Source organism: Mercenaria mercenaria, chromosome 16, assembly GCF_021730395.1.
Source record: "Mercenaria mercenaria strain notata chromosome 16, MADL_Memer_1, whole genome shotgun sequence".
Classification (NCBI taxonomy): domain Eukaryota; kingdom Metazoa; phylum Mollusca; class Bivalvia; order Venerida; family Veneridae; genus Mercenaria; species Mercenaria mercenaria.
The window spans coordinates 44,441,280-44,464,525 of NC_069376.1; the positions used below are offsets into that span (position 1 = coordinate 44,441,280).

The following is a 23,246-nucleotide window of genomic DNA, read 5'->3' on the forward strand; positions in this document are numbered from 1 at the left end:
CCAAAACTCGGCCGAATTTTGGTAGTGACTACCAAAATGCGTTGCTACCATTTTGAGGTGCAACAGTGCGCAACATAGAACAACTTTTTTTTTAAATAAAAAGACATTTGGTCAAAACCAGTCAATCAACCAACCAAAGACACTTTACACGTTACATTACGAGACCAGAACTTTCACCTTCTTGATTTGTGTTCAGTTTTTTATTTACTTATTCATTCATTTATTTATTATCCCCCACATCTCACTTTTTATAGCATATAATTCTGACTATAAGAACATTTTTATCGTCCATCCACACTAGTTTCCGGTTTCCTTTCCATGATAAAAATTATGATACTTCTTAAATAAAATATCACCAATCTCGTGGATATAGGCGGGTCATAATGCCTTTGTTTATACTGTTGCTGTCACATTTTTTGGTTATGACAATGAAATATGTATATTCCATTTTAAATCTTATTTTCGATAATTGTTTTCTGATTTTGTTTTCAAAGATTTGAACATTGATAAATATAATGGAAACTATTTGTGAATCCATTACCTCCCTTTATTGCATTAACTGAATAACGTCTTGCATTTCGTCTAAATAGACAGCTGCTTTATCTGTTTTTAGATATATAATTAAGCATAATGGGACTTTAAAACATTAAAACAACACACTTTATGTTGATACTGATTTAATGAGATCAAGAACTGTATCTACACAATCTATAATAATATCTATATAGTAATTACCGTTATCTACAAAATATCTAGATAAATGATAAAAATGGGAGTATTAAAACACTAGACACCAAAATATATAAGCTATTGTTACTTTTTCTAACGCGGTTAATTAGTACATCTGATATTTAGTACACGTTCAGATATAAATGGAGATGAATATAGAATACATGACGCAGTACAAGTTGTCATGACAATGTTAGCTGTCAATCATTCAGCACGTGCGCTGTCCAGAAACAAGGAAAATCAATTAGTAATCAGTTAATTAAACGACCACCAATATACAAACTTTCAATGCCGTTTTAGGTAGTTTTGCACGTTCATGTTTGATAAACCGGACGTAATGGCATAGCGCCATCTATCCAAAATAACATGGAATAAAGGCATAGACACACTAAATAGCTGTCCTTCTTTATTCTATATAAAATTGACAAATTTCCAATTGCTTCAGCACACATCATGGTCTATTTTAAATGTCTGTAACTTTCATTTTCTTGAAGAATATTGTCAGTGCAGAATAAAAATCAAAAGGAGAGTGGATGTCATATTTGATCCAAGAAAACTATTTTCAGTCAAACACAAAAACGCAAAATCTGTTACAAAATGAGTCCCAAATTTGTAGTAGTGGTGTATGTCCTACGTTTCCATAGCAAGTACCGTCATCCTATTATTTCATTATGAAAATGCTACCTAAATGTCAAGCATAGATCTGTCATGTGATTTCAACAAAAAATTGCAAAGAAAATAAGGAAAATAGATCTCAAAGCAAAAAGAACCTAAGAACTATTCGTCAGAACTTTAATTTCAAAGTATTGTTGTATTTTTAGGGTTTTGAATCATAAAAATGTACAATAAATACTCACTATGAGGCAGCAGAAAAGACGAATACGTAAGGGTTCTGTCCTTACAAAAGTAACAATATATATTTTTATTTAATTGTTTTCATTATACTAAACCACAGCTAAAACTCTTATCTACACCTTGGTAGCTTTTCGAATACCAATTAAAAGTAAAATACGCAAACACATATTTTACGAGTAAGAACGCCAACCAAGCAAGGAATTTAATAATATTTTGAACGTTTTGGCTTCATTGGTTTATACATAGGTTGTGAAATTCCACCGGTCCCAATGTTGCCCATGTTCGGATACCCAGTAAGTCCACCTAAACCTCCGGTACCAGAGTCAACTCTCGGCCGAACAACTCGACGAATTATCGGACGAACAATACGATTCACTATCGGTCGTACGACTCGGTTAATTATCGGTCGTCTGATGATAGGGCGTACCACACGATTTATTACTGGACGGTAAATGGGGCGTACAACTCGGCGTATCACTGGACGCTTGATGATTGGCCGAACAACCTGAAAAGTACAACAACATAAGACTTATTTCTAAATATAATGTTGGAATACTTTAACGGACAAAAAGACGAACTGTTGTTCGCTTTATAAATTGTCCTGATAATGCCGTATGAGGATGTAATATTTGCTTTTAGGCTTACATAAAAATGCGTAAAGCTAATTAACCCTTAGCCTGCTGGCGACAAGTGATTCTGCCTTTGCGGCCAGTACAGACCAAGATCAGCCTGCACATCCGTGCAGTCTGATCATGGTCTGCACTGTTCGCCATTCAGTAAGTATCAGTTTGGTAGGCACTCCTTTTAACAGTTAATGGTACTGTCCAAACTGAAAGATGGACACGTTCATTATAGAAATTTTATCAAAGGTAAGGGTTAAAGAATATTCTGATAATCTTTATTTGGAGCATTGCTAATTCAAAGTATCAATGAGCAAGTTCATAAAGCCCGTAAGGAACCTGTGTATCAACATGCATTTACATGAAGTAATGTTTGGGCGATACTACGCCTTGTTATTTTAAAGTGAAGTGTTTTAACATCGCATTTTGTCATATTTATGCGTATTGTATAGCGAAGTTATAAAAACATATCTATTTAAATTATTTTAGACCATAACATCATAAAGTCTCAGACAGAGTTACGAACACCTGTTAAAATGAAAGCTGACTACCGGTAAAGCCTAAACTAGAGCGGAACCGTTTTAATAAAATGCTCTTTTTTCAGAAGTATCAGACGTGCATTTCTCAGATCTACATTCTGAGTATCTGTATTTCTGTTTTTATTACTTTAGTTATTTTTGTTTTACATTATGCAATAAGATATTATACACTTACTGAATGACCTACCACTCAGTAGACAAAACTATTGCCCGTGGACCGAAGGACTGAAGGCAGATAGTTTAAACTATTGACCGGAATGCCGTTCAATAAGTATTTCATGACATGAAATCAAAAACACATTTTCACATGTATAATTTCTTTTACTTTTGATTTAAGCCTAGAAAATCTATGCTGAACTGTAGGCTTAAGACGTTAAATAATAATCTTAATATTTTATTAATGAAACTGTATCGCTCTTTAGTACTCATGTTGTATGTTTGACAGGCCTACTTACCCTTTGGATCACTGGCCTTACTACTGGTCTGATAACTGGCCTAACAATTGGCCGCACGACTGTGGTAATGTGAGAACTATGTTTGGTGTAGCCTTTATTAACTCCGACAACCCTATCCGCAGAGCCAACAGCCGCGACCCTCGTAGGTCCTTCCATTACGGACGATCCGGCAATTCCACCGTTTGTGTATGGTTCGTTTCTTGAAAACCCTCGCAGCTTGATTCCATCATAACCTCCACCAATACTAGAACCAGCATTCCCAATGTAACCACTATTGCCTCCTTCGTACCCTACATTTCCGTCTATACCATTGCTGATTCCTCCAAAGCCACCATTGTCTACAAATCCACCTCCGTTGCTGACTCCACCAAATCCACCATTACCTGTAAATCCACCTCCGTTGCTGACTCCACCAAATCCACCATTGTCTGTAAATCCACCTCCGTTGCTGACTCCACCAAAGCCACCATTACCTGCAAATCCACCACTGTTGTCAAATCCACCAATACTATTGCTAAATCCACCTCCGTTGTTGGCAAACGTATCAAATCCGCCGTTTACTCCGTTCGCCCCGAATCCAGAATCGACTATTCCGCTGTTCACACCGCCGCTGAATCCTGCTCCACCATTTACTATCCCTCCTGTGTTTGAAAACCCACCTCCATCATTAAGGAAACCGCCGCCACTATTAAAGCCCATTCCATCGTTGGCAATACCATCAGTTCCTCCGTTTATAAAGCCACCACCGTTGTTGGCAAAGCCCCTTGCAGAACCACCTTTCACAAAACCGTCATTTCCATTTAATACGTTATTGAAGTTTTCGCCACCTCCTAAACCGGTCATACCAAAATCTGGAAATAAACAGGTTCAAAAACTGTTTAGCAGAGATAAATCCAGTTGAAGAAAATGTTTCAATACAAGTTGTCGAAACGAAGAATTGCAACGCCTTAAAAGCTACCGCCGACGTATTGTTCTTCCAATATCCTCTAAAACATTCAGAATAATGGATTTAAATGTTTTCCTCATTTTGATGCGTAGACATGGCGAGTACGTTGCCCATAACACATTAAAACACATCCTTTCAAACGGATCATCGCCTGTCACTTCATTTTAAGCAGTGCATGTTTAACTTAGTGAAACTGATTCTAATTATTTATTTGATGTAGAGATCGAGGCATACTTACAGGTTATTAGATTTGTATCGAGAAAGAAGCACGAGTTCTGCAGTGGAAATGTTGCGCGACTTTAGGAACGCAATATTATTCCGCAAAAGAAGATATTTTTCCATGCAAATCTAATAATCTTTTTATTACATACACACACTACACTTGAAATTATTATGTAAATGATACAAATTTGTTCTTTAGCCTAGTAAAACTGAAAATATCGTCGTTATAGAACTTTTAGACGTGACGACATGCATGAAACTGACGTCACAAATGATATGAAACCGATATGAAACTGGAACTTCAATATGGAAAAATATTGACGTTTCAGTTTCCACTGTAACTTAACGGAATGTATAGCTAAGTATGTAATAAATGGATACATTCACAAATGAAAAAATATTTTTATGAATTTAGTGCTTGATTGAATATAGGGGCACCATATGTAGACCTTCAGCATAATCACCTTTGTCATTTTGTGGTATGATGTTTCTGTGTTGTTTTTATTTTACTGTACTGTTTGATACAAAATGAAATATTTTTACTTAACTACAGAAATTCAGTAAAAGAATGTATTATAAACACGTATAAATATTACCTTGGTTTAATACACCGCCTTTTCCACCGACATCAATGCCAGGATCAATAGGCACGGGAATTCCGGCAGTACCACCTACACCAAATCCCGAATCAATATCGTGATTGTGATGTTTACCTAAAAAAATTGAAGACATGGTATACAATTGTGGCATAAAGTATCCGTAAAGTATTTTATACTTATAATCTGCAGTGTCTTATCAAATAATAGACTATAAATATATAAAAAAAAATCGTCTTACAATTAAGATTTAAATTTATGAAAATAGTTCAAATTCTATAATCTAAAAGGCGTTTTTTAAAGCCTATTTTCCTGTTATATATTGTTTTATTTATAGATAAACGAAACACGTGCAAGCAGTGTAAGAACATTAGAATAATCATTCTGTTACCGTTAAAATTTCATTATCTCTATGGGGTGAGTTTCAATAAAAAGTTTACAGCTTTAGAAAACATTTACATCTTAGAGTGTTGTTAATGATAAACACATGATTTTACTATGAAAACGTTACAAACAAATAGGGCATATTTCTCACAAGCACAGAGCACACCAAACACGGTCAGAGAGTCATACATCGCAAAGTTTGTTTGCAACAAAAAAAAAAAGAAACTGAAGCGGAAAAATATTGCAGACGGGTTTCTAGTCGTGTAGTTTTGCATAATATAATCTCTACTGAGTTAATGAAAGTTTTGATAAATATTTGCTTATTGTCAAATTTTCATGGCCAGATGTGTTGTCTATTACATATCATGCTAGCAGAAAATCATAATAAATGATACATACAAATAGAACAATGTATTATCTCTCTTAACATATTGCATGTACATATATAACTTCTATGAAAGCTGATAATTTATGTAATATTAGATATTTTTTATTTACAAACAAATTTTACAAATGTATGTATTTTGATTGTTAATTTTAAAGAACAGGTTAAAGATCATTTATTGACTTTCTAATGAAATAACGAACCCTGCTCCCCATTTTTCAACTAAATGATATACTAATAGGTCTTTCTTAACTTAGCATGATAAACAAAAATGTGTGTAAAAACAAGAGAGTCATGATGACCCTATATAGCTCACCTGTTAAACTTGAACTTGGAATTATCAAGACAAATATTCTGACCAAGTTTCATGAAGATAGGATCATAAATGTGACCCAGTTTCGAACTTGGCCTAGGAGTCATCAAGATAAACATTCTTACTAAGTTTCATGAAGATAGGGTCATGAATATGGCTTCTAGAGTGTTAACAAGTTTTCCTATGATTTGAGTGGGTGACCTAGTTTTTGACCCCATATGACTGAGTTTCGAACTTGGCCTAGGAATCATCAAGATAAACATTCTGACCAAGCTTCATGAAGATAGGGTCATCAATGTGGTCTCAAGAGTGTTAACAAGCTTTTTTCTTTATTTGAGTGGGTGAACTAGTTTTTAATTCCATATGACCCAGTTTTAAACTTGGCATAGGAATCATCAAGATAATCATCCAAAATAAGTTTCATGAAGATACGGTCATAAATGTAGCCTCTAGGGTGTTAACAAGTATTGGACCCCTAATAGCAATGTTTAAAAATAGCATTTGCTTGGTATATTCTTAAAGTTGACCATGTTTCGCACTGTGTTGCAAATTTTAAACAACTTTTACTGTGCCGTTTTTTGTTGTAAATTTTGTATAATTTATGATATTTCCTCAAGCTCAAGTAGAGACAAATTTCAATGTGATGGCCACTATCGAAAACGTTTGCAGAGAATTCATTACAGCATTAATTTTGATAAAAGAAACATCAAACTATTGGTAAACAATTATAAAACACAAAATAAAACTGTAAATATAATCTTGTCTAGGGTGCCTCAAGTAAACAGATTTAATGAGACAGAATTCTACCTCCAACATTGAAAAATCTAGGTCGAACCCTGCAGGTCTCTTTTGAATTTTGCTCACTTCATTCAGAAATAACCTTGGGGCAGAAGTAAAACCTACCTGCGTTTCTTCCGCAATATGTAGTCTAAAGAATGAAGGCAAAATAGAGAACTTTTACCGCATGTAACTCAGTATTTTTAAAGATGTCTAACTCTACCCCTCCTGATTCAGAGGTAAATTCACTTTGAACAGCAAGAAATCGCTTATAAAATGAAAATTTTCCATTTTTGTACAATACATCCATAATAAGTCTTGAAAGAAGTAAAAACTTACTAGAAAAAAAGGAAATTGTGGAAAAAATTTTTTTGGTCCCAGTGGGGCTTGAACCTACGCCCTCCTGAAAATTGCAGTAAAAGTAGGTTTGTGGTAGGAATTGAATACTCTTCAAAAAGGAGGTACTCTATTACGGGTCCAATACCTTAAAATCAAATCTATTTAAAATGCCACTTCTATCGTGTTCACAAGGTAAAAATTAACAAATTTTGGTTCTTTTAGGGGTCAATCAGGGGCCATGACTCAGAACATATTATAATTGGATCAGACGAAATTATTATGGAATCCAGGATTTATTGTTGTTAAATATATTTTGCAAGTTTGTATCAAATCAAACCATAAATGAAGTCTCTATATGGCTGCAAAATAGCTAATTTTGACCATTTAAGGAGCCATCACTCTGGAACCCATGATGGAATCTGACCAGTTTTCGAAAGGAATCGAAATATTATGCCAATACAAGTTGTGTACAAGTTTGATTAAAATCGATTGCAAAATGTGGTCTCTATCGTGTTCACAAGAAATTGTGGACGGTCGGACGAAGGGCGATCATAAAAGCTCACCTTGTCCTAAAAACGTGAAAATGTCTAGTTACTGACAATTTAGAATATTTAGATTCCTTTAGGTACCTACGGCTACGTGTTCGGCAAACGACGACAACAACAACAACAACAACGAATTATGTGCAAAACTGTTAAGTATACAGCTATTCTCACAATAGCAAGACTTTTTGACATCACATGCGGTAATTTTTGACAGGTGACATTGATTAAGTTGTTTTGGGCCGAGCTGTTGGAGAAAGTCATTTCTTTTTAACTAAAAATAAGATTTTGTTTGTGCCAGAGAACTTCTGCATTGCATTATTAAACCTTTCAACAACTGCAATGCTTTTAGATAAACGAAATTCCAAACGCCTTAATCGGTATTCACATTAGGTACATTATGTTAACACATGGTGCTTGCTGACTTGGTTCATCACCTACTTTTGGAATGCTGTAGGTATATCTGTCAGAGAAAGCATACATTTTTCAATCATTGTGATTGTCTATCGTATCGAGTCCTTGATTAATCTTCAGAAGTTAAAATAAAATAAAATAAAATAGAAATATATAAAACATAAAAAAATAATGCCCTCGTCTATCAGATTTGTCAGATGAAATTGGAATTTTAAGGTGTCATTTCTAATGCAGCTATGACCCTAATTTAACAGTTTATACACTCCTTGAAAATATACTGTAAATCATTTTAATTTCGTGGGCATGAAATTTCGTGGTTTTGGTAAAAATGGCAATTTCGAGGGGATATGAATACGTGGATTACAACCTTTGAACATGAAATGAATGGGATTTTTACTTGTTCGTTGAGATTAAATTTCGTGGATTGACTCAACCACGAAATCCACGAAAATTAGTCCCCTACGAATATTAATGATTTCACAGTAATCAAATACTACACGTATTTGTTTGATTTTACCCTTTGAGTACCAGTACCAACGATCCTATCGAAACAGATGTTGATAGAAGAAATTTGTTAAATACTGATTTCTACAAACACGGGAAGTTTCTATAACAACTTCCCTGGCTCGTGTCTATTTTTCTAATTGTTGAGCAAACAAACGTTGTGACAGTGTAAAAATCTAGCAGCCTTTCTGGAAGAAAAAATGAGCCGTGCCATGAGAAAACCAACATAGTGGGTTTGCGACCAGCATGGATCCAGACCAGCCTGCGCATCCGCGCAGTCTGGTCAGGATCCATGCTGTTCGCTAACAGTTTCTCCAATTCCAATAGGCTTTAAAAGCGAACAGCATGGAGCCTGACCAGACTGCGCGGATGCGCAGGCTGGTCTGGATCCATGCTGGTCGCAAACCCACTATGTTGGTTTTCTCATGGTGCGGCTCAAATATTTAAAAGAACATACCGTGATGTTGCAGAGATCCTGAGACCAAGGCAAGCAGAACTGCTATTCTTGCGGAAAGCATTTTCTGAAAGAGTTTACATATTTGTTTAGATATATGCAGCCGGCTTACTTGAACTTACTTTGATCGTTAATATTTGGAATAAAGTTCTGCTTTAAGATTGTTGTTAAGAAAAAGATCATTGATTTCTTGGTACAAAATAAATAGTGACAATAAAAAGCACAAGCTAAGCAAAATATTATTAAACAAAATTTTGTGAAAGGTTACTGACAATAAAGTGGTCTAATGGTTATAATATTTGCGTTATAACATTCAATTTCATTATGAACCCTTCCACAATATGCTGCACGATAATATAATGTTTAAATAGATTCTCAAGTGTATCAAAAAATACCTAAATATTTAGATATAATGCCTAATGATTAAGGTAGTTTACCTCCATTTTTCTGTTACAATTTTGAATGGAAAAGAATGTAAAAATGACTAATTCCCAAGTGTTTCCGTATCATAAAATGCGATAGAAACTAAGTGCCAAAGCCTACTGTAGAAAATATAGCAATTGTTTCCTGACCTCTTTTGTCATTTGATCTGGAGGTCAGTACTTTTAAAAAATTTTTTAATGCAAATTATATTACTAAAAAAAAAGCTGCATCTAATTAAATTAGCAAGGAAACTATGATTTTGTGAACAAAAATAAAAAATCCTACCTGCATCGACGATGGTTTTAAGGTATATGCCTCGCAAGACTAAAGTGACATTACTTTTAAGTGGTCATTGTGCATGATGATTGTACATTTGTTCTGACATGTCTTCGCACTTTTATCTTGTATTCGTAATGATACATTTTCTTTGGCCTATACTACAGATTTTTGCCATATTTGAACACAATAGCATTTTTTTTGCAAGCCATGTTACAAATATTTTACTATGTTTTGTACGCCAGTCATTCGAAAGTGTAGACAATGTGAAATATGCATTGTCATTACATATATCGAAAGAAAGTTTAGTACGGCTTTTACTTTAGAAGTAAGCGTTTGTTCTTCCATGTAAGGGTCATTCAATCTGTCATGTAAGTAAACTTGCTGATAATGATAAAAATACTTATTCAAAGCACTGTAAATGCATGGTCAATAAATAAATGGCAACAAAAGCATTTATATATCACTATAAGCAATCATATTTCACAAAAAGCAAATTTGCATCCTTGGTGTATGAAACAAGAAAGATTAAAAGAAGAATAGGCTCGAACCCGCGACTTCTCGGTAAAATATATCTATTCTATGTAATTAGGCTGTCAGGCTCGGCACTGAAAACGGTATCAAGCTACGTACATGTAGAAATGGAAAGTTTGTTTTAGCTCATCAGAGCATGAAGTGCTCGGGGTGAATTATTTTTATCATTCACAGTCTGTGGTACGTCCGTCTGTCAGCATGTTTTCAAACGACACCTCCTAGGACTTTAATGAAACTTGGCCGGGGTGTTTCTTTAGTGTTTGTCCTTCAAAGTTGTTCAAACAGTCCCGCTTGGTCATGTTGGTTGCCCATGTTGCCCATGTTGGTAGCCAGGGTTAAAAAATCTTCAAAGGACATCTCCTTAACCCAATCTGATTACAATCATCTCCTAATAACGCTTACATTTCGGAAAATCTAATACTTCAGTCAGATATCTCCTAAATCAAAACCAGTGCTTCGATTTCAAAATAATTTCATAAACATGTCCCTTATTTAAACCTTCATCCCAATAATTCAATTTATTTACGATTCGTGAAAAATTGCTATCAGGGATTTTTCTTTTGGCGATTTGTGGACTTTTCGCTCCATCTTTTCGTCACCAGAGCTATATAAAAATAGAAAGATTTCACAGGAACATTCCTTTCATGCATGACCTTATACTGATCTTAATATTTAGATTTGCCGAAGGGATGGCAGTCACTCTTGCCTATACTTAAACCAGTTTTTAAATTTCAGACCTTATGGACCCAATTTTAGAATAATTTTACACAGATGATCCTCTACCAAGATTGGGCAAATAATTCTGATACGCCAGAGGGCGTGGACACAATTCCCTACATGAATAAAAATATTATTGCCAGATACGTTTGGCTCAATTTTAAAATAATTCAGTTATATTATTCTGATTCATAAAAAAAAAAAACGTTGCTAAAATAGAAACTCTCCAAACGACATCTTTTGCTAGACCATTGGTCCAGTATAGAAACTATTTTACATAACACAAATATAAATGTTTCTCAGGAGAACCTCTCTTAAGAATATTCTTTAATTTTATTATAGATGACATTGTGTCAAAAACATGGCAAATTTCCCACTATGTAGGTGGGGAATTTAAAAGTATTCTTGTCAGAAACTGCTGGCCAAAAATTAAAACAATTCCACGGGAATGTGCTTTCGGTGACCGTCTAACAAGATTGTTCAAAATATTCTGATATCGCCAGTTTCCATAGACGTATAGAATGGTACTGTAAATAGAATAGATATCTCGTCAAAAACTGTACGCCCGACTATGATATAATTTTCAAAGAAATGCTGACGTTGGATGAAAATCTACGAAGAAAAAATATTGTAGCCAGAATTAAAAATAGAAGATAAACTTCAAATGCTATTTTATAAACCACTGATCTAATTTAGAAACGACTTCACCGACCTGTTCTTTGGGTGAATCTCTACCGAAATTTATAAAACCTACCTTGAATTTTCATTAAATAAATGTGGCTGCCGGGAGTAGATGTAGCTCATTTTACATTGCTCTCTGAAATTTTCTTCTCTGAAACTGCAGGCCAGTTTCTCAAAGTTATTTGGTAGAAGTATTTCTTGACATACCGATTTGAGGTATGAATCACTGGTGAGCGATATAAGGCCAACATAGTCCTCTCGTACAAAGTAAAGAAAAAATAATTTCGGGACGATATGTTAAAAGGTTAACATTTATAAGACAGCTAACAACTGTACAACACAATTCTACAGAACCTGCTCATATTATTTTACGCATTGTTTTTACATGCGTGTTAATAGTAACATTTGTCATAACTACTGTAGGTCACTGTGCCACAATTGTAACTGTTGTAACTGTCTTGTTAAAAGACCTACCGCAGAAAATATAATTGTATTGATATGTAAATACTTGTATTTCAGTAAGTATCACTTGTATATAGCCATTATTTCTACAGCTTTATGATGAGTTAGCCGCAAAATAATCATATGTTTATTTTGCACTTCAAAGAATCGTTTTGCGTTTTAGTGAGCAAGTATCAAGCCTACCTGACAAGAAAAAATAAAGCAAGATATATGCCGTCAATATAATATATATAAATATATATTAAGCATATTGGTAACTTGTAGGATGAGTAAGCAGTGGTAAAATGTTGGATTAGAATCTACATTCCTTATCATTTTGATCTTTTGAGTGATCTAATGGTAAACATACGTGTGTCTTGTTAATTCTTTATATTACTGTTTCAACATTTTACATGTTTATGTTAACACTGCAAAAGTTTTCAAGAACAAATATTGTTTAAGATAGCTCTATATACCATTCCATTAAAAATATAGTTTGAACTGTTTTAATTAATAGTACACATACAAAAAATGCGTGTAATCATAACAACACCATTTTGCACGACTGTATCAATCTATTTACAAATAAGATCAGCAACAGCACATTTCTAACGCTGACGGCAGGCTGTGTCACACTGCTGAGATGACGCAGAATCTGACGTGTCGCAGAATACTGCGTCACACTTGATGTACAGGTCACCATGGATACCGGTCATTTCAAACGTTTGAAATACAAGCTTGGTCTCATGATCTGTTTGGGAAAGTAGATGTGTGTTCGCGTCAACTTCGCATCTGAATTTATAAGATAAACACTGTTGATTTGAAGGATTTCAAACATTTTCTTCTTAACAATACCGTGACGTAAATACATTTTGCCGGACGCCAAATAAAGTGCAACGCTACAAAACATAACAAAGAGGCTGTGTTATAACTAAGAGGTATTGCACATTTCATTACCTCTCACGAACAGACTCAGTCAAACTGAGTCTGCTATTATTCTTCTTGGTCGCTTTCTTTGCTTCCAGAGGACCTTTTAACAGATTTTATTTCTTACCAGCCGGGCCTAGAATCGTGAATAAAATCACGTGACTTCTATATCACAAAGGAATCGAATAAGAGAGTGATTCAATATGTTTAAAATATAAGTATCGGTCTTTGTTATAGTATTACATTAACTGTATCAATTATAATTGACTTGTCTTTTACAAATTACGTGTAGTTTCGCACATTTGGTATTAGGTATATGTGAATATAGTTGGAATTGAATACTGTTTTAATGCAGGTGACCAGATAGAAGCAACCATATTATTGCATTATAGGATCGAAAAGAATGTAAGCCCGATGAAAAAATATGTTTACATGGATTGAAGTAATAATAAAGTAGATCAACATACCCGTTTTTGATAAGGTAATATTTCATGTTATTCGAACCCGCCGATGTCGTAGTATAACAAGAGTGAAGTCGCATTTTTATCGTCCAGTCAACATCTCTGACATACGATTTCACAAACACGTTTGTCCCAACAGGAACTTGCAATGGACTACCAGAGGTCGGCTAGAAAATAAATTAAATGATAAATCATGAATTTACCTAAAAGGAAAATGAAATTAGATAAACGAGTCTTATATAGATAATTCATGCATGCGTCATTCGGGTGTACCATGCTCATTTGAATTTTGAATTCCATTTTGCTTCATTGGCATTCTTTTGTTTTTGTTTAGTTGAACGTCACACCGATATATGGAGACCTTTCAAATTACATGGCAGAGGATTCCATGTGCCCCATCTGGTTTTATTCAAGCACAGGCGGGCATTTGGGTAGAACCGCTGACCTTCCGACAGCCAGTTGGATGACTTCCTCGTACGAAATAGTTTCACATCCACAGTGAATTTCCGAGTTTTTATCGGTAATACACCAGTCACACATACGGCGCGGATAGCTACGTTTAGCATGGATAGAAACGTAGCTATCCGTATCGATCCGTACCTGAACCGTACCTTAAAGTAGTAATCCGTATCAACCCGTACCAATCCGTACAACTCTAGTACGGATCGATACGGTTTACTACGTTTCTATCCGTGGCTAGACGTGTGACTGGGGTATAACGGGCAAGTGATTCAAAGTAAGTGATCTTAACTATCTGAAAACGCGGGTCCCCTATGTGTAAAAGCTACAGCATGTTACCGAATCATTTCGAGCATTTTTCTCTTCTCCTTGCGCCTTGGTGCCTTGGATATAAAAATACAGAGGTTTTGCTTACATTTAGACTGGTCACTTTGCTGATAATGTTTCAGATATTATCGAACATGATGTCATATGAGCAAAAAAACCCCAAAAAACTCCTATTTTGTCATGGCCGACAGGGTGGTAAAATACTACTGGACAAAGGATATAGACCTTTAGTCCTTTTAATATCATAGTATATAGTAGTAGCTAGCCATAATGAAATGTCTGTAACAGAATACCACAATGTACTTAAATGTTTACCTGTTTGAAATTTGGATCCAAGAAAAACAGGGTGTCTATTTCATACTGACTTGTAGAATTCAAAATCTGGCTTGTATCTGTCGATTGGTTATAGGTCACTTGACTATGCCCTGCTTGGTTCCTAGATATATGGCAGTTGATATTTATTGTCCAGTTAAAATTGCGGATGATGAAGTGGTATTGTGGGTCATGGTACGCGTACACGAGCTGGTTAGAGTATATGATTTCGTCTTTAGTGGCCTGTAGAAGTAACAAAAATATGTTGTTTCTCTCAACGTCTCAAAATGGAACAGATATCGGAAATAACCCCGCAAGATTCTAGTAGGAAGTTGTTTATCTAACTTCTTTCTGAGTAAATATCACGACTCTCACGCACAGTAACAGAATATAGCCTGTTTGCTTTAAAAGGTTCAAGACACGTGTAACAGATAATGAGGGTCTTTCTTTCGAAAATAAGGATATACGGTAAAGGAGTTGTTCCTTGCTTCATCATTTTACTACAAAGATATAGAAATTAGCGCATATGATTATTTGGCATATGTATTGGAGAATTAAAGCCTTTTTTTCAAAAGCTTATTTCTGCAACACGATAAATGCTTATAAAGTCTATTTCACATATGAGTCAGCGATACTATTGCTTCTATCTCAGTACTTCCTTTAAAAGTGAATGATACATTTGTTTTAGCAAGTTAGGTTGACAAGCAAATATGCAGCAGCTAAAACATTAAGAGCAGAGAAAGAAAAAATACTTTATGTAATTCATCGCCGTTTTCAAAGTTAGAAAAACTCATCGACATTTTAGTAACGTGCATTTCTTTTTAGTAACTAATAAAATGCAAAATAATTATCTAGAATTAACAACCGAATGAATGTGTTCATCATGGTAAAAGGCAAAGAGGATTTTTATCCCGAAATAACTCAGAAACAAGTTAAAATCTGGCTTGTTATTTTGTAAAATATCAGAAATTATTCAATGCCTACCCCCACCCATCCCCTTTTACCGTCTCATTATATAAATGATATGACTTTTGTGCACACTTATTAAAAACAAAAAAATTAGGAATATTTTTGTTACTTTTGAAAACGGGTAGAGATCATAAAATAAATAATATGATATCATTGCATTACCCAATTTCATTAAACGTGCAATATCAGTGTTGTTAACAACATACTTTTCTAAAAATATGAAAAATTCGTTATATTAAATCAACTTACTCTTTGTAAAATCTGATATATTTTAAAACAAATTGAGGGGGCGATAAAAGTTTCGACTAGTATATGAAATACATTATAAAACACGACGATTGGATAATGTGGTCTCTGAAAACAACCGATAATTTTATGTCTTTTGAAAGTCAATATTTTACCGTGTTTGTCGTGACACATCCATGTATGTCATGTCTAAAGAGAAGCTGGTTCCCCTGCATTATACCTGTACACGTGTTATCGCCGAGATAAATATCTCCGGGCAAGGAACCAGGGAACCTTTCAGAAAAGAAAATAGAAAAGGGCAACTCATATTTGAAATACCTATATCTATATTTCATATAAAAGATAAGAACTTTTAATGAAATAAAAAAGTATTCTTGTATTCAGTGTATTTTCACGTCATAAATTAAAATGTTTTACTTTAGAAATGTAGTTTCTGTATTTTAATGATTTCGTAACATTCTGTCTTGTATAATTTAAAACTGAACAGTAAGCAATTTTCTTGTTATCTTGAAAGGACAATATATTTTCATCCCAAATTTATTCTGGTAAACAGCTTCGTTGAATTTAGTTTAGTTTATTTTTCATTCGTAACAGAATTTATACTGAATAATGGAAAATACGGATAATTTTGCTGTTGTCATTTTTTAAAATGTAAGCAATATATCATTTTTTATGAAAAAATTGAATACGTAATAAACACAATGTTAAAAAAATACCATTATAACTAAACTATACTTCTAATATTTCAGCACTGGCATTTGCTGATTTTTTTTCAAGATCCACTTTTTACTAAATGTAAATATTTTATTTCTCTGGATACGTTTTGAAAAATTATCAGAATACAAAAAAGCCGGTCACCACTGAAACACTAAACATACAGCCGGTATTGTGTCAACGAACTATATAATATTGTTTATTTCATTTTAAATTACAACAGAATGTAAATCAATAATACATGTAAGAAATAACCTGTAATTAAGCTTATCCATGTCTACAGCTATATCCCAGGTCGATGAAGTACATTTTGAATGTACCAGTTCTTGCAAAGAGGGTGCTGAAAAGAAAAACGGTACCATAAAACATTTGAAATGGCCACAAAGCACCAGTCCAATCTGTTAGAAAGATTAATTTTATCAATATATGTACTTTGGGAGTGTAGGGTCTGGCACATGAATTGAAAACATGACTGATATAAATATAACATCATATATCTCACCCTGTGCAAGTGAAGAACCCCAGTTTTGAAGGACTAGCTAATGCTTAGCCAAAAATGTATCAGTCTTTTCCTTGTACTGTACACATTGTTTGATAAAAGCGCGACAAATGATATTTGTACGAACCATAGGGCAATATTAATTATCTTTTCATATACCATTCTTTATGAAAAACAGTGGAACACTTCCGTGACTTTATTAACTTTTGTTAATACTCAATCATTCTGGTTTTTAATTGGTGAATTATAAACGTGCCATTTTCCACGTTTAATACATTATATGGTGTTTGTGTTCTTTTTTACGCCACATCTATACATAAAGCCAAATTCTAAAAAATGTTTAACGTGAAAGAGATCATAACATAATGTTGATAAGTACCACAGTCAATTCCTGCTACACTTGTGCATGTCTCTGGTATATACTGCGACACGGAACATTCCTCTAGTGACGCTTCATTGCCTGCACAGGTGATATTTCCAGACAAGTGCTGTAGGTCAGAAGATACCGTTGAGATTACCTGAACTGCATTCCGCCTATTTGATATAAAAGCAAAGATCCTTTCAAAACTATTTGTACTACTTTTGTTAATAATAATAATAATAATAATAATACAATAAAATATATAAGAAAAGCTTTGGAATAACAGAAAGCAACCAAACATGATACCAATGGACCATATTTCACCGAATCTGTTCATGTGAGGTTATGCAATGTGCAACACGCCTCCTCACAACAGCGGCTTAATCGGAGATCATATTGAATGGATTCCATGATCCCAAAGATCAGAGACTGTTAAAACAAATAATCCATGTTCCTGGAGATTTTTACGATTGCCGCATGGCACTAAATGATTGCTGTTGTGATATCCAATACTATCAATAGCAAGGCTTTAAATTATCATATTTCTAAGATATACATTTTATGTACAAATAAACAATTTAAAATTCAAGACATATATCTTACGATAAATTGTATTTGTCATAGCCAAGCGTTCTACAGATCAGCCTGGCAACATCGATGCTAACTGCGCTTGAACAAACAGACGTCCACATGCCACCAAATGACACTTCTAATAGTCCGGACTTTGAGCTGCTCTCATTTAATAACCTTACACCCGAAATACCTTAAACAATATCATTATTTCATAAGATTTAAAGCGAGTGTTTGTATCAGTTTCAAAATAACCTTGTTTTTCAAACAATATTTTAACAACAAACGGGGGAAGCCAAGCTCGAGTATATAAAATCGCTGAATTGGCATCTCTTCGGGCTTACCGTTACTTAACTGAAATACTGAAATAAAACAAGTAATCTGCTTAATATAAAATCAAAGCAACAGATGGTCACACAAGTACCAAACATTAAGTATACAAAATGGAGTTTCTGCGGTTAATCTGTCGTGAATACTTGTAAGATTCTTCCACTTGTCGTAGGTGCTGATGGGAATATCCGAATCGAGGGCAACAGTTTTGGCGGCAACGAGGCTCTGCCGGGTTATCACTTAAACAGTTACCCGAGAGTCAGATATTCCCTCCGCAAGTACGACCAGTGACAGATATTTTTTCTTGCATGCCATATTCAACAAAATGATTGTAAAAATGAAAACGATGACTTCCTTTATAGCCCAATTTTCTACAGCAGTTTTCAAGCAGCGCGGAAAATCACGTCCATAAACAGGAAAAACAATGTTTAGTTCCGGTTTTTGAGTCATCATTTTAACGTTTTCTTTGTATATAAAATGACTTTTTTTTTAATCGAGAAATATACTATAAGGTACCAAGAAATGAATATGTAATAAGGAGTTTTCCAGCGCTTGTCTAGTGTGCAAGAATAATATTTCATCATGCAATCATAATCAATTTCAAGGACTAAAGAATTATTTGCATTTGCTTTGAAAGTTCATTTCAGTGTCTACAAAAATGCGCATCGTACAATCAGTCTTATTGTCTATTAAGCTCGCTCAATTCGTGCAGGACTCACTAGTCTATAATAAGGAAATGTCAAATAAAGATAACGCCATAAGAGTTTAAATTTGATGTCGAATTTGTGGTGCTGATAAATTTCTAAAGTTTACATTTTTGTCATCACCGAAATTTTCCAGCGAAACGCCAGGAAATACGCTTCCTTTTCTTTATTAAAATAAAAACAAATAGTTTACACGATACTGTCGTAAATTCCAAACACCCATCTGCCACTTACCGAAGATATTTATTCCTAGTGGATATCCGTACGATTCTGTCTTGGCAAATCCATATAAAATGGCGCCAAAGGGCTCCCCAGATGCATGAGCAATGTGATGTGATGAGTGCGAAACAGCTACCCGGATTACACTGTAACTCTAGGAAAAAAATAAAATCTAGTACATTATATTGACTTGTCAAAAATTGCGATAATCTAATGAATAGAATTATGAATTTCCAGAAATTTTGAAATAGTAGCTACATATTTCAAGGACAACGGTTTATACTTAAGAGATATTTCTAGTGGCTATATAACGGAAAAGACTTTATTTGTGAAATATAACATTTAATATGGCTGACATTTTAGATAACTTTTTTCCACACTTGTGTGTAAATTCAAGCACGTTCTGCACTAGGAAATTGACAAAGACTCTAAACATAGGCAAAAATACAAGTAAGAAGACTTGAATGTCTTTAAGGTCTGTGTAAAGTATTATCGAAATAGGCATATAATTCATAAAAGTACTATTAAATAGGAGAATACTACAGGAATAAAGTAAGACATAACTGCCTTTAGTGTTAAAAATCGCCCAACTTTCCTCGTTTAAAAGTCATTGTACCATACAAAACTTTATGATAATTGATTCAAACTCGATTTAATAATTCTTAGGTGATGCCCGTTGACTCGTTGAATTAATCAAAAATCATTAAGACGGTTTATGTGGATGGAAATACGATTATATTATGAAATTTATTGACTGGCGCAATGTGATCAGTCAAGCTGACTCAATTTTGCGTTTTACCGCCGAGTTTTTACTCCGCATTACGCGCTTGCCGAGGAAAAATCCAACCCCTTTGATATAATAATGTAATAACAGAATATGAAACAGCACTGGTAAAAGAAAATAAAAATATCAACTATTTAATATAATAAAAGATGCGCAAAATGAAATATGACAGTATATGACGGACAAGATGTAAAATGTAATATAAATACAATGTAATAATATAAAGTATGCACGTAATATAACAATTTGTAATGTATGTGTGGTAAGAAAAATGTCTCTACATAATGTAAAGAAACAATGTGATAATATAAATTAAAAAAAACAACAAAAAAAAAAACCACAGCATATAAAGCTATACGCACAAAACGTACTAGATATATTTTCATAACGTTTAAAGAACTTGGTGCATGGTATACTAAAGTACACACCAAAGTGGATATTCCTGACTACAAAAGGCAGTGTCGGCATTCCAAACTAGTTTTTTTAAAGGTTTAAACATGTGAAACGATATCAAATTTTAATTACTTCTGTGTTCTTTTCAGTTACGGCATTTACCTCTGATCTGCCATTCAACGAAGCAGTAACTGTTTTCGTTTGTCCGACCAAGGATGCACCGTCTAGCCGCAACCCTGATACTTTATTTGTTGGTATCACGATTGTTAAATAGTGGCTGTCAAACAGGTTTGGAGTCTTGAAATAATACTCTGAAGAAAACTGGTCAAGAGATGGTATCAGTGCCATAAATGGATCTCCAACTCCGCCATCTGCAGTAGATCCTTCAGAGTACTGGACAAGTAAACAAGGCTTTGTGCATTCAAGTAAAACAGCTATGTCAGTAGTAATTATCTGCTCTGAAAACTGGCCTCTATTCAGTGTGAACTGTTTAATGTTTCCCAGTTTAATAGTGTTCCCGTCATGTCCCGAAATGATGCGTATTCTGTTGTGAAGACGTGTCTTAAAGGCTGCTGTTATATATTTATAACGCCAGGTGTGAACTGGTGGGATGACTTCGAGCATTATGTCACACGCAGCTGTATCCGATGGTACATATGCACATTTACTACCTGATACAACAGCTATTGCTTTATCGCTTTGTACATGAGTGCCCGTTAAATCATGACTGTGTTGAATCTGAAGTGCAGATAATCTGTTCAGTTTATATGTTAGTGTTTGTCCATTTGCGTAGCTACTTCCTTCAAACGTAACACGCCCAGCAGTGGTAGAAAACGTAACATTAACAGTTGTGTCATCAGTGGCTGCGACGACAGCGAATTCACTCTTTGTTTTTACTGTATAGGATACCACATAAAACTCTGTAGACATGGCCGTGTATGGTAGCACTAGAAACCCATCAGAAGTGTATTGTTGTTGACTGACTGCATAAATACTAATATCCTTATCGCTGATCACATGAATACCTTTTCTCCAAGATCCTGATCCATGTAGTTCGAGTTGTTTATTGATACTAATGGCCTGCGTACCAATCTGCAGCGTGTAGTTAGAATGCAAGCCTGTTTCTGGGGCTTCAATGAACACCTTTGTTATCTCCTTTGCTGATAAATATACCTTTAAGTCTGCATTACCCGATTCTGAATCCGGAAAGACTAGAAGAAAATTCTTGCCCCGATTCCCTGTAAAACAAGAAACGAAAAAACTTCATCAATATTGAACTATGACTTCAGGTAACACCAATGTATTTACGATGCACTTCTTTAATCTAAGACAATTACATAAACCATTAAAATTTTAGTTTCGACAGAAATTGTGGTACTATATTTTGGTTGTAGCAAGTGGAGAAAAGTCCTTTCTGTACTGAACTTGATGCTGATATTTAGAAGAAAACATTACTGAACAGCAAAATATTGTTTCGAAAATACACACGTGATTTTTTATTATCAGGCATGCACAACATACTTTCTTTTAATGTTTTATTGTTCACATACAACGTTTGATGTATTTTATAATAATTGTCTGTTTAACTTTGATCTAATTTTGCAAAGTGTTTATTATTGATGTCAAATAGTAATAATTAACTATACAGATAAACTTTATATTGAAATTGTATGACGCGAGGTCAAAGCTAATGACGGGTTTTTGCAACTTAGTGGCTAAATGTGCTTGTTTATATATCTTAATGATATCAGACAATAAGCTATTCTGATACTTACATGAAATTCCTCCTTTTCCTATTGCAGCACATATCAATAATGTATGTAACTGAAATATAAAAGAGATTTTAACATGGTTCTACTTGTTTGCCAGTTACAGAAAGGATGTGTCAATTGTTGTGTGTTCTGCAGTAAGCAATGGTTGACGCGCGAACCGGTGAGTAAAAATATGGAGGTTGATTTTAATTGCCACATGACATCCGGTTTATAAATACTTTGAATGTGGTCCTTCATAATCTGATCACGTCATTCTAGTTGTCATATTAGACTGAAAAGAAAGGCTTTCTCATGGATTATAGTCGGAATTTATACGGTTAATCATGTAGATACTTGAATTTTAACCACTCAGGCTCAATTCAATTCCAGAGAAATATGCGCTGAGCCTACCGTGGATGAAATAACCATTTATTTACAATATTTCTGAACTCAACGTCATGTGCACTGATTAGCATGTATGAATTTCAAATAATCTTACAATATATATTAGTAAGCTATATTAGTTTTGTCATTTAATCACAAAGCATTTGGTCTCAATTCTTTATATATATATAAAGAATTGAAACCAAATGCTTTGTGATTAAATGACAAAACTAATATAGCTTATGCAATTTGACTGGAGAAATACAATCAAGTACTTTTTATTTTCAAACAGACACAAAAACGAAACTTACAAATAATACAACGGAGAATACCGGAGACATCACTATGATCTTTCGTCTTTCTGCTCACTTCGTATTAAACTTAACTAAAGGGAAGGATAGGTCGACATCATAATATCACTAAGGTCATTTCAATGACACACAAATACAATGTAGATAAGAAAACGTTCAAATTTGAAAACCACTCAGATCCTAACGTCTTTTTATAGACCACGTGTGTAAGGAGACCACTTTTATAAAGAGGTAATTTGCACGAGGAGACACCTTATATAAAGAAACCAATGGCATAACGAGACAACTTTCATTAAGACACCATTTTTTTCAGTGTCTCTCTGTGTTGTTAAAGAACAAATTATTTTGTATCAAGATTAATTTATGTTAAAACATTACC

At 34.2% G+C, this 23,246-nt stretch overlaps 2 protein-coding genes across 3 annotated transcripts; both read right to left on the reverse strand.

Annotated features, from left to right (window-relative positions):
* Positions 1-821: 821 nt before the first annotated feature.
* LOC123541353 (uncharacterized) lies at positions 822-5,537 on the reverse strand. Its single transcript, XM_045326782.2, has 4 exons — positions 5,498-5,537; positions 4,963-5,079; positions 3,199-4,049; positions 822-2,089 (listed from the first exon to the last, which is right to left on the reverse strand). The coding sequence occupies exons 1-4, from the start codon at positions 5,535-5,537 to the stop codon at positions 1,787-1,789; spliced, it is 1,311 nt and encodes a 436-aa protein (XP_045182717.2). The 3' UTR covers positions 822-1,786.
* A 7,099-nt stretch (positions 5,538-12,636) lies between these two features.
* LOC123541463 (uncharacterized) lies at positions 12,637-22,966 on the reverse strand. Of its 2 annotated transcripts, none has more exons than XM_053526897.1 (11): positions 22,868-22,966; positions 22,197-22,245; positions 20,554-21,659; positions 19,260-19,398; positions 18,025-18,184; positions 17,440-17,594; positions 16,817-16,901; positions 16,003-16,120; positions 14,636-14,875; positions 13,541-13,701; positions 12,637-12,938 (listed from the first exon to the last, which is right to left on the reverse strand). In XM_053526897.1, exons 1-11 carry the CDS (start codon positions 22,895-22,897, stop codon positions 12,755-12,757), a joined length of 2,427 nt encoding a protein of 808 aa, XP_053382872.1. In that variant the 5' UTR covers positions 22,898-22,966; the 3' UTR covers positions 12,637-12,754. The 2 variants fall into 2 exon arrangements, with proteins under 2 accessions (XP_053382872.1, XP_053382873.1); XM_053526898.1 differs by having other exon boundaries at positions 20,584-21,659; positions 22,868-22,965.
* Between the last annotated feature and the right edge of the window lie 280 nt (positions 22,967-23,246).

What these genes read in the sequence shown, in the direction of transcription:
- LOC123541353 (XM_045326782.2), bottom strand. Translation starts at nt 5,537, where the DNA reads ATGTATGACTCTCTGACCGTGTTTGGTGTGCTCTGTGCTT. An exon ending in AGGCGGTGTATTAAACCAAG is followed by an intron (nt 4,050 to 4,962) that starts GTAATATTTATA and finishes GTTTATTTCCAG; the next exon opens with ATTTTGGTATGACCGGTTTA. An exon ending in TAAGGCCAGTGATCCAAAGG is followed by an intron (nt 2,090 to 3,198) that starts GTAAGTAGGCCT and finishes TGTACTTTTCAG; the next exon opens with GTTGTTCGGCCAATCATCAA.
- LOC123541463 (XM_053526897.1), bottom strand. Translation starts at nt 22,897, where the DNA reads ATGTCTCCGGTATTCTCCGTTGTATTATTT. An exon ending in AGGAAAAGGAGGAATTTCAT is followed by an intron (nt 21,660 to 22,196) that starts GTAAGTATCAGA and finishes CTTGTTTTACAG; the next exon opens with GGAATCGGGGCAAGAATTTT. An exon ending in ACTAGGAATAAATATCTTCG is followed by an intron (nt 18,185 to 19,259) that starts GTAAGTGGCAGA and finishes ATATTGTTTAAG; the next exon opens with GTATTTCGGGTGTAAGGTTA.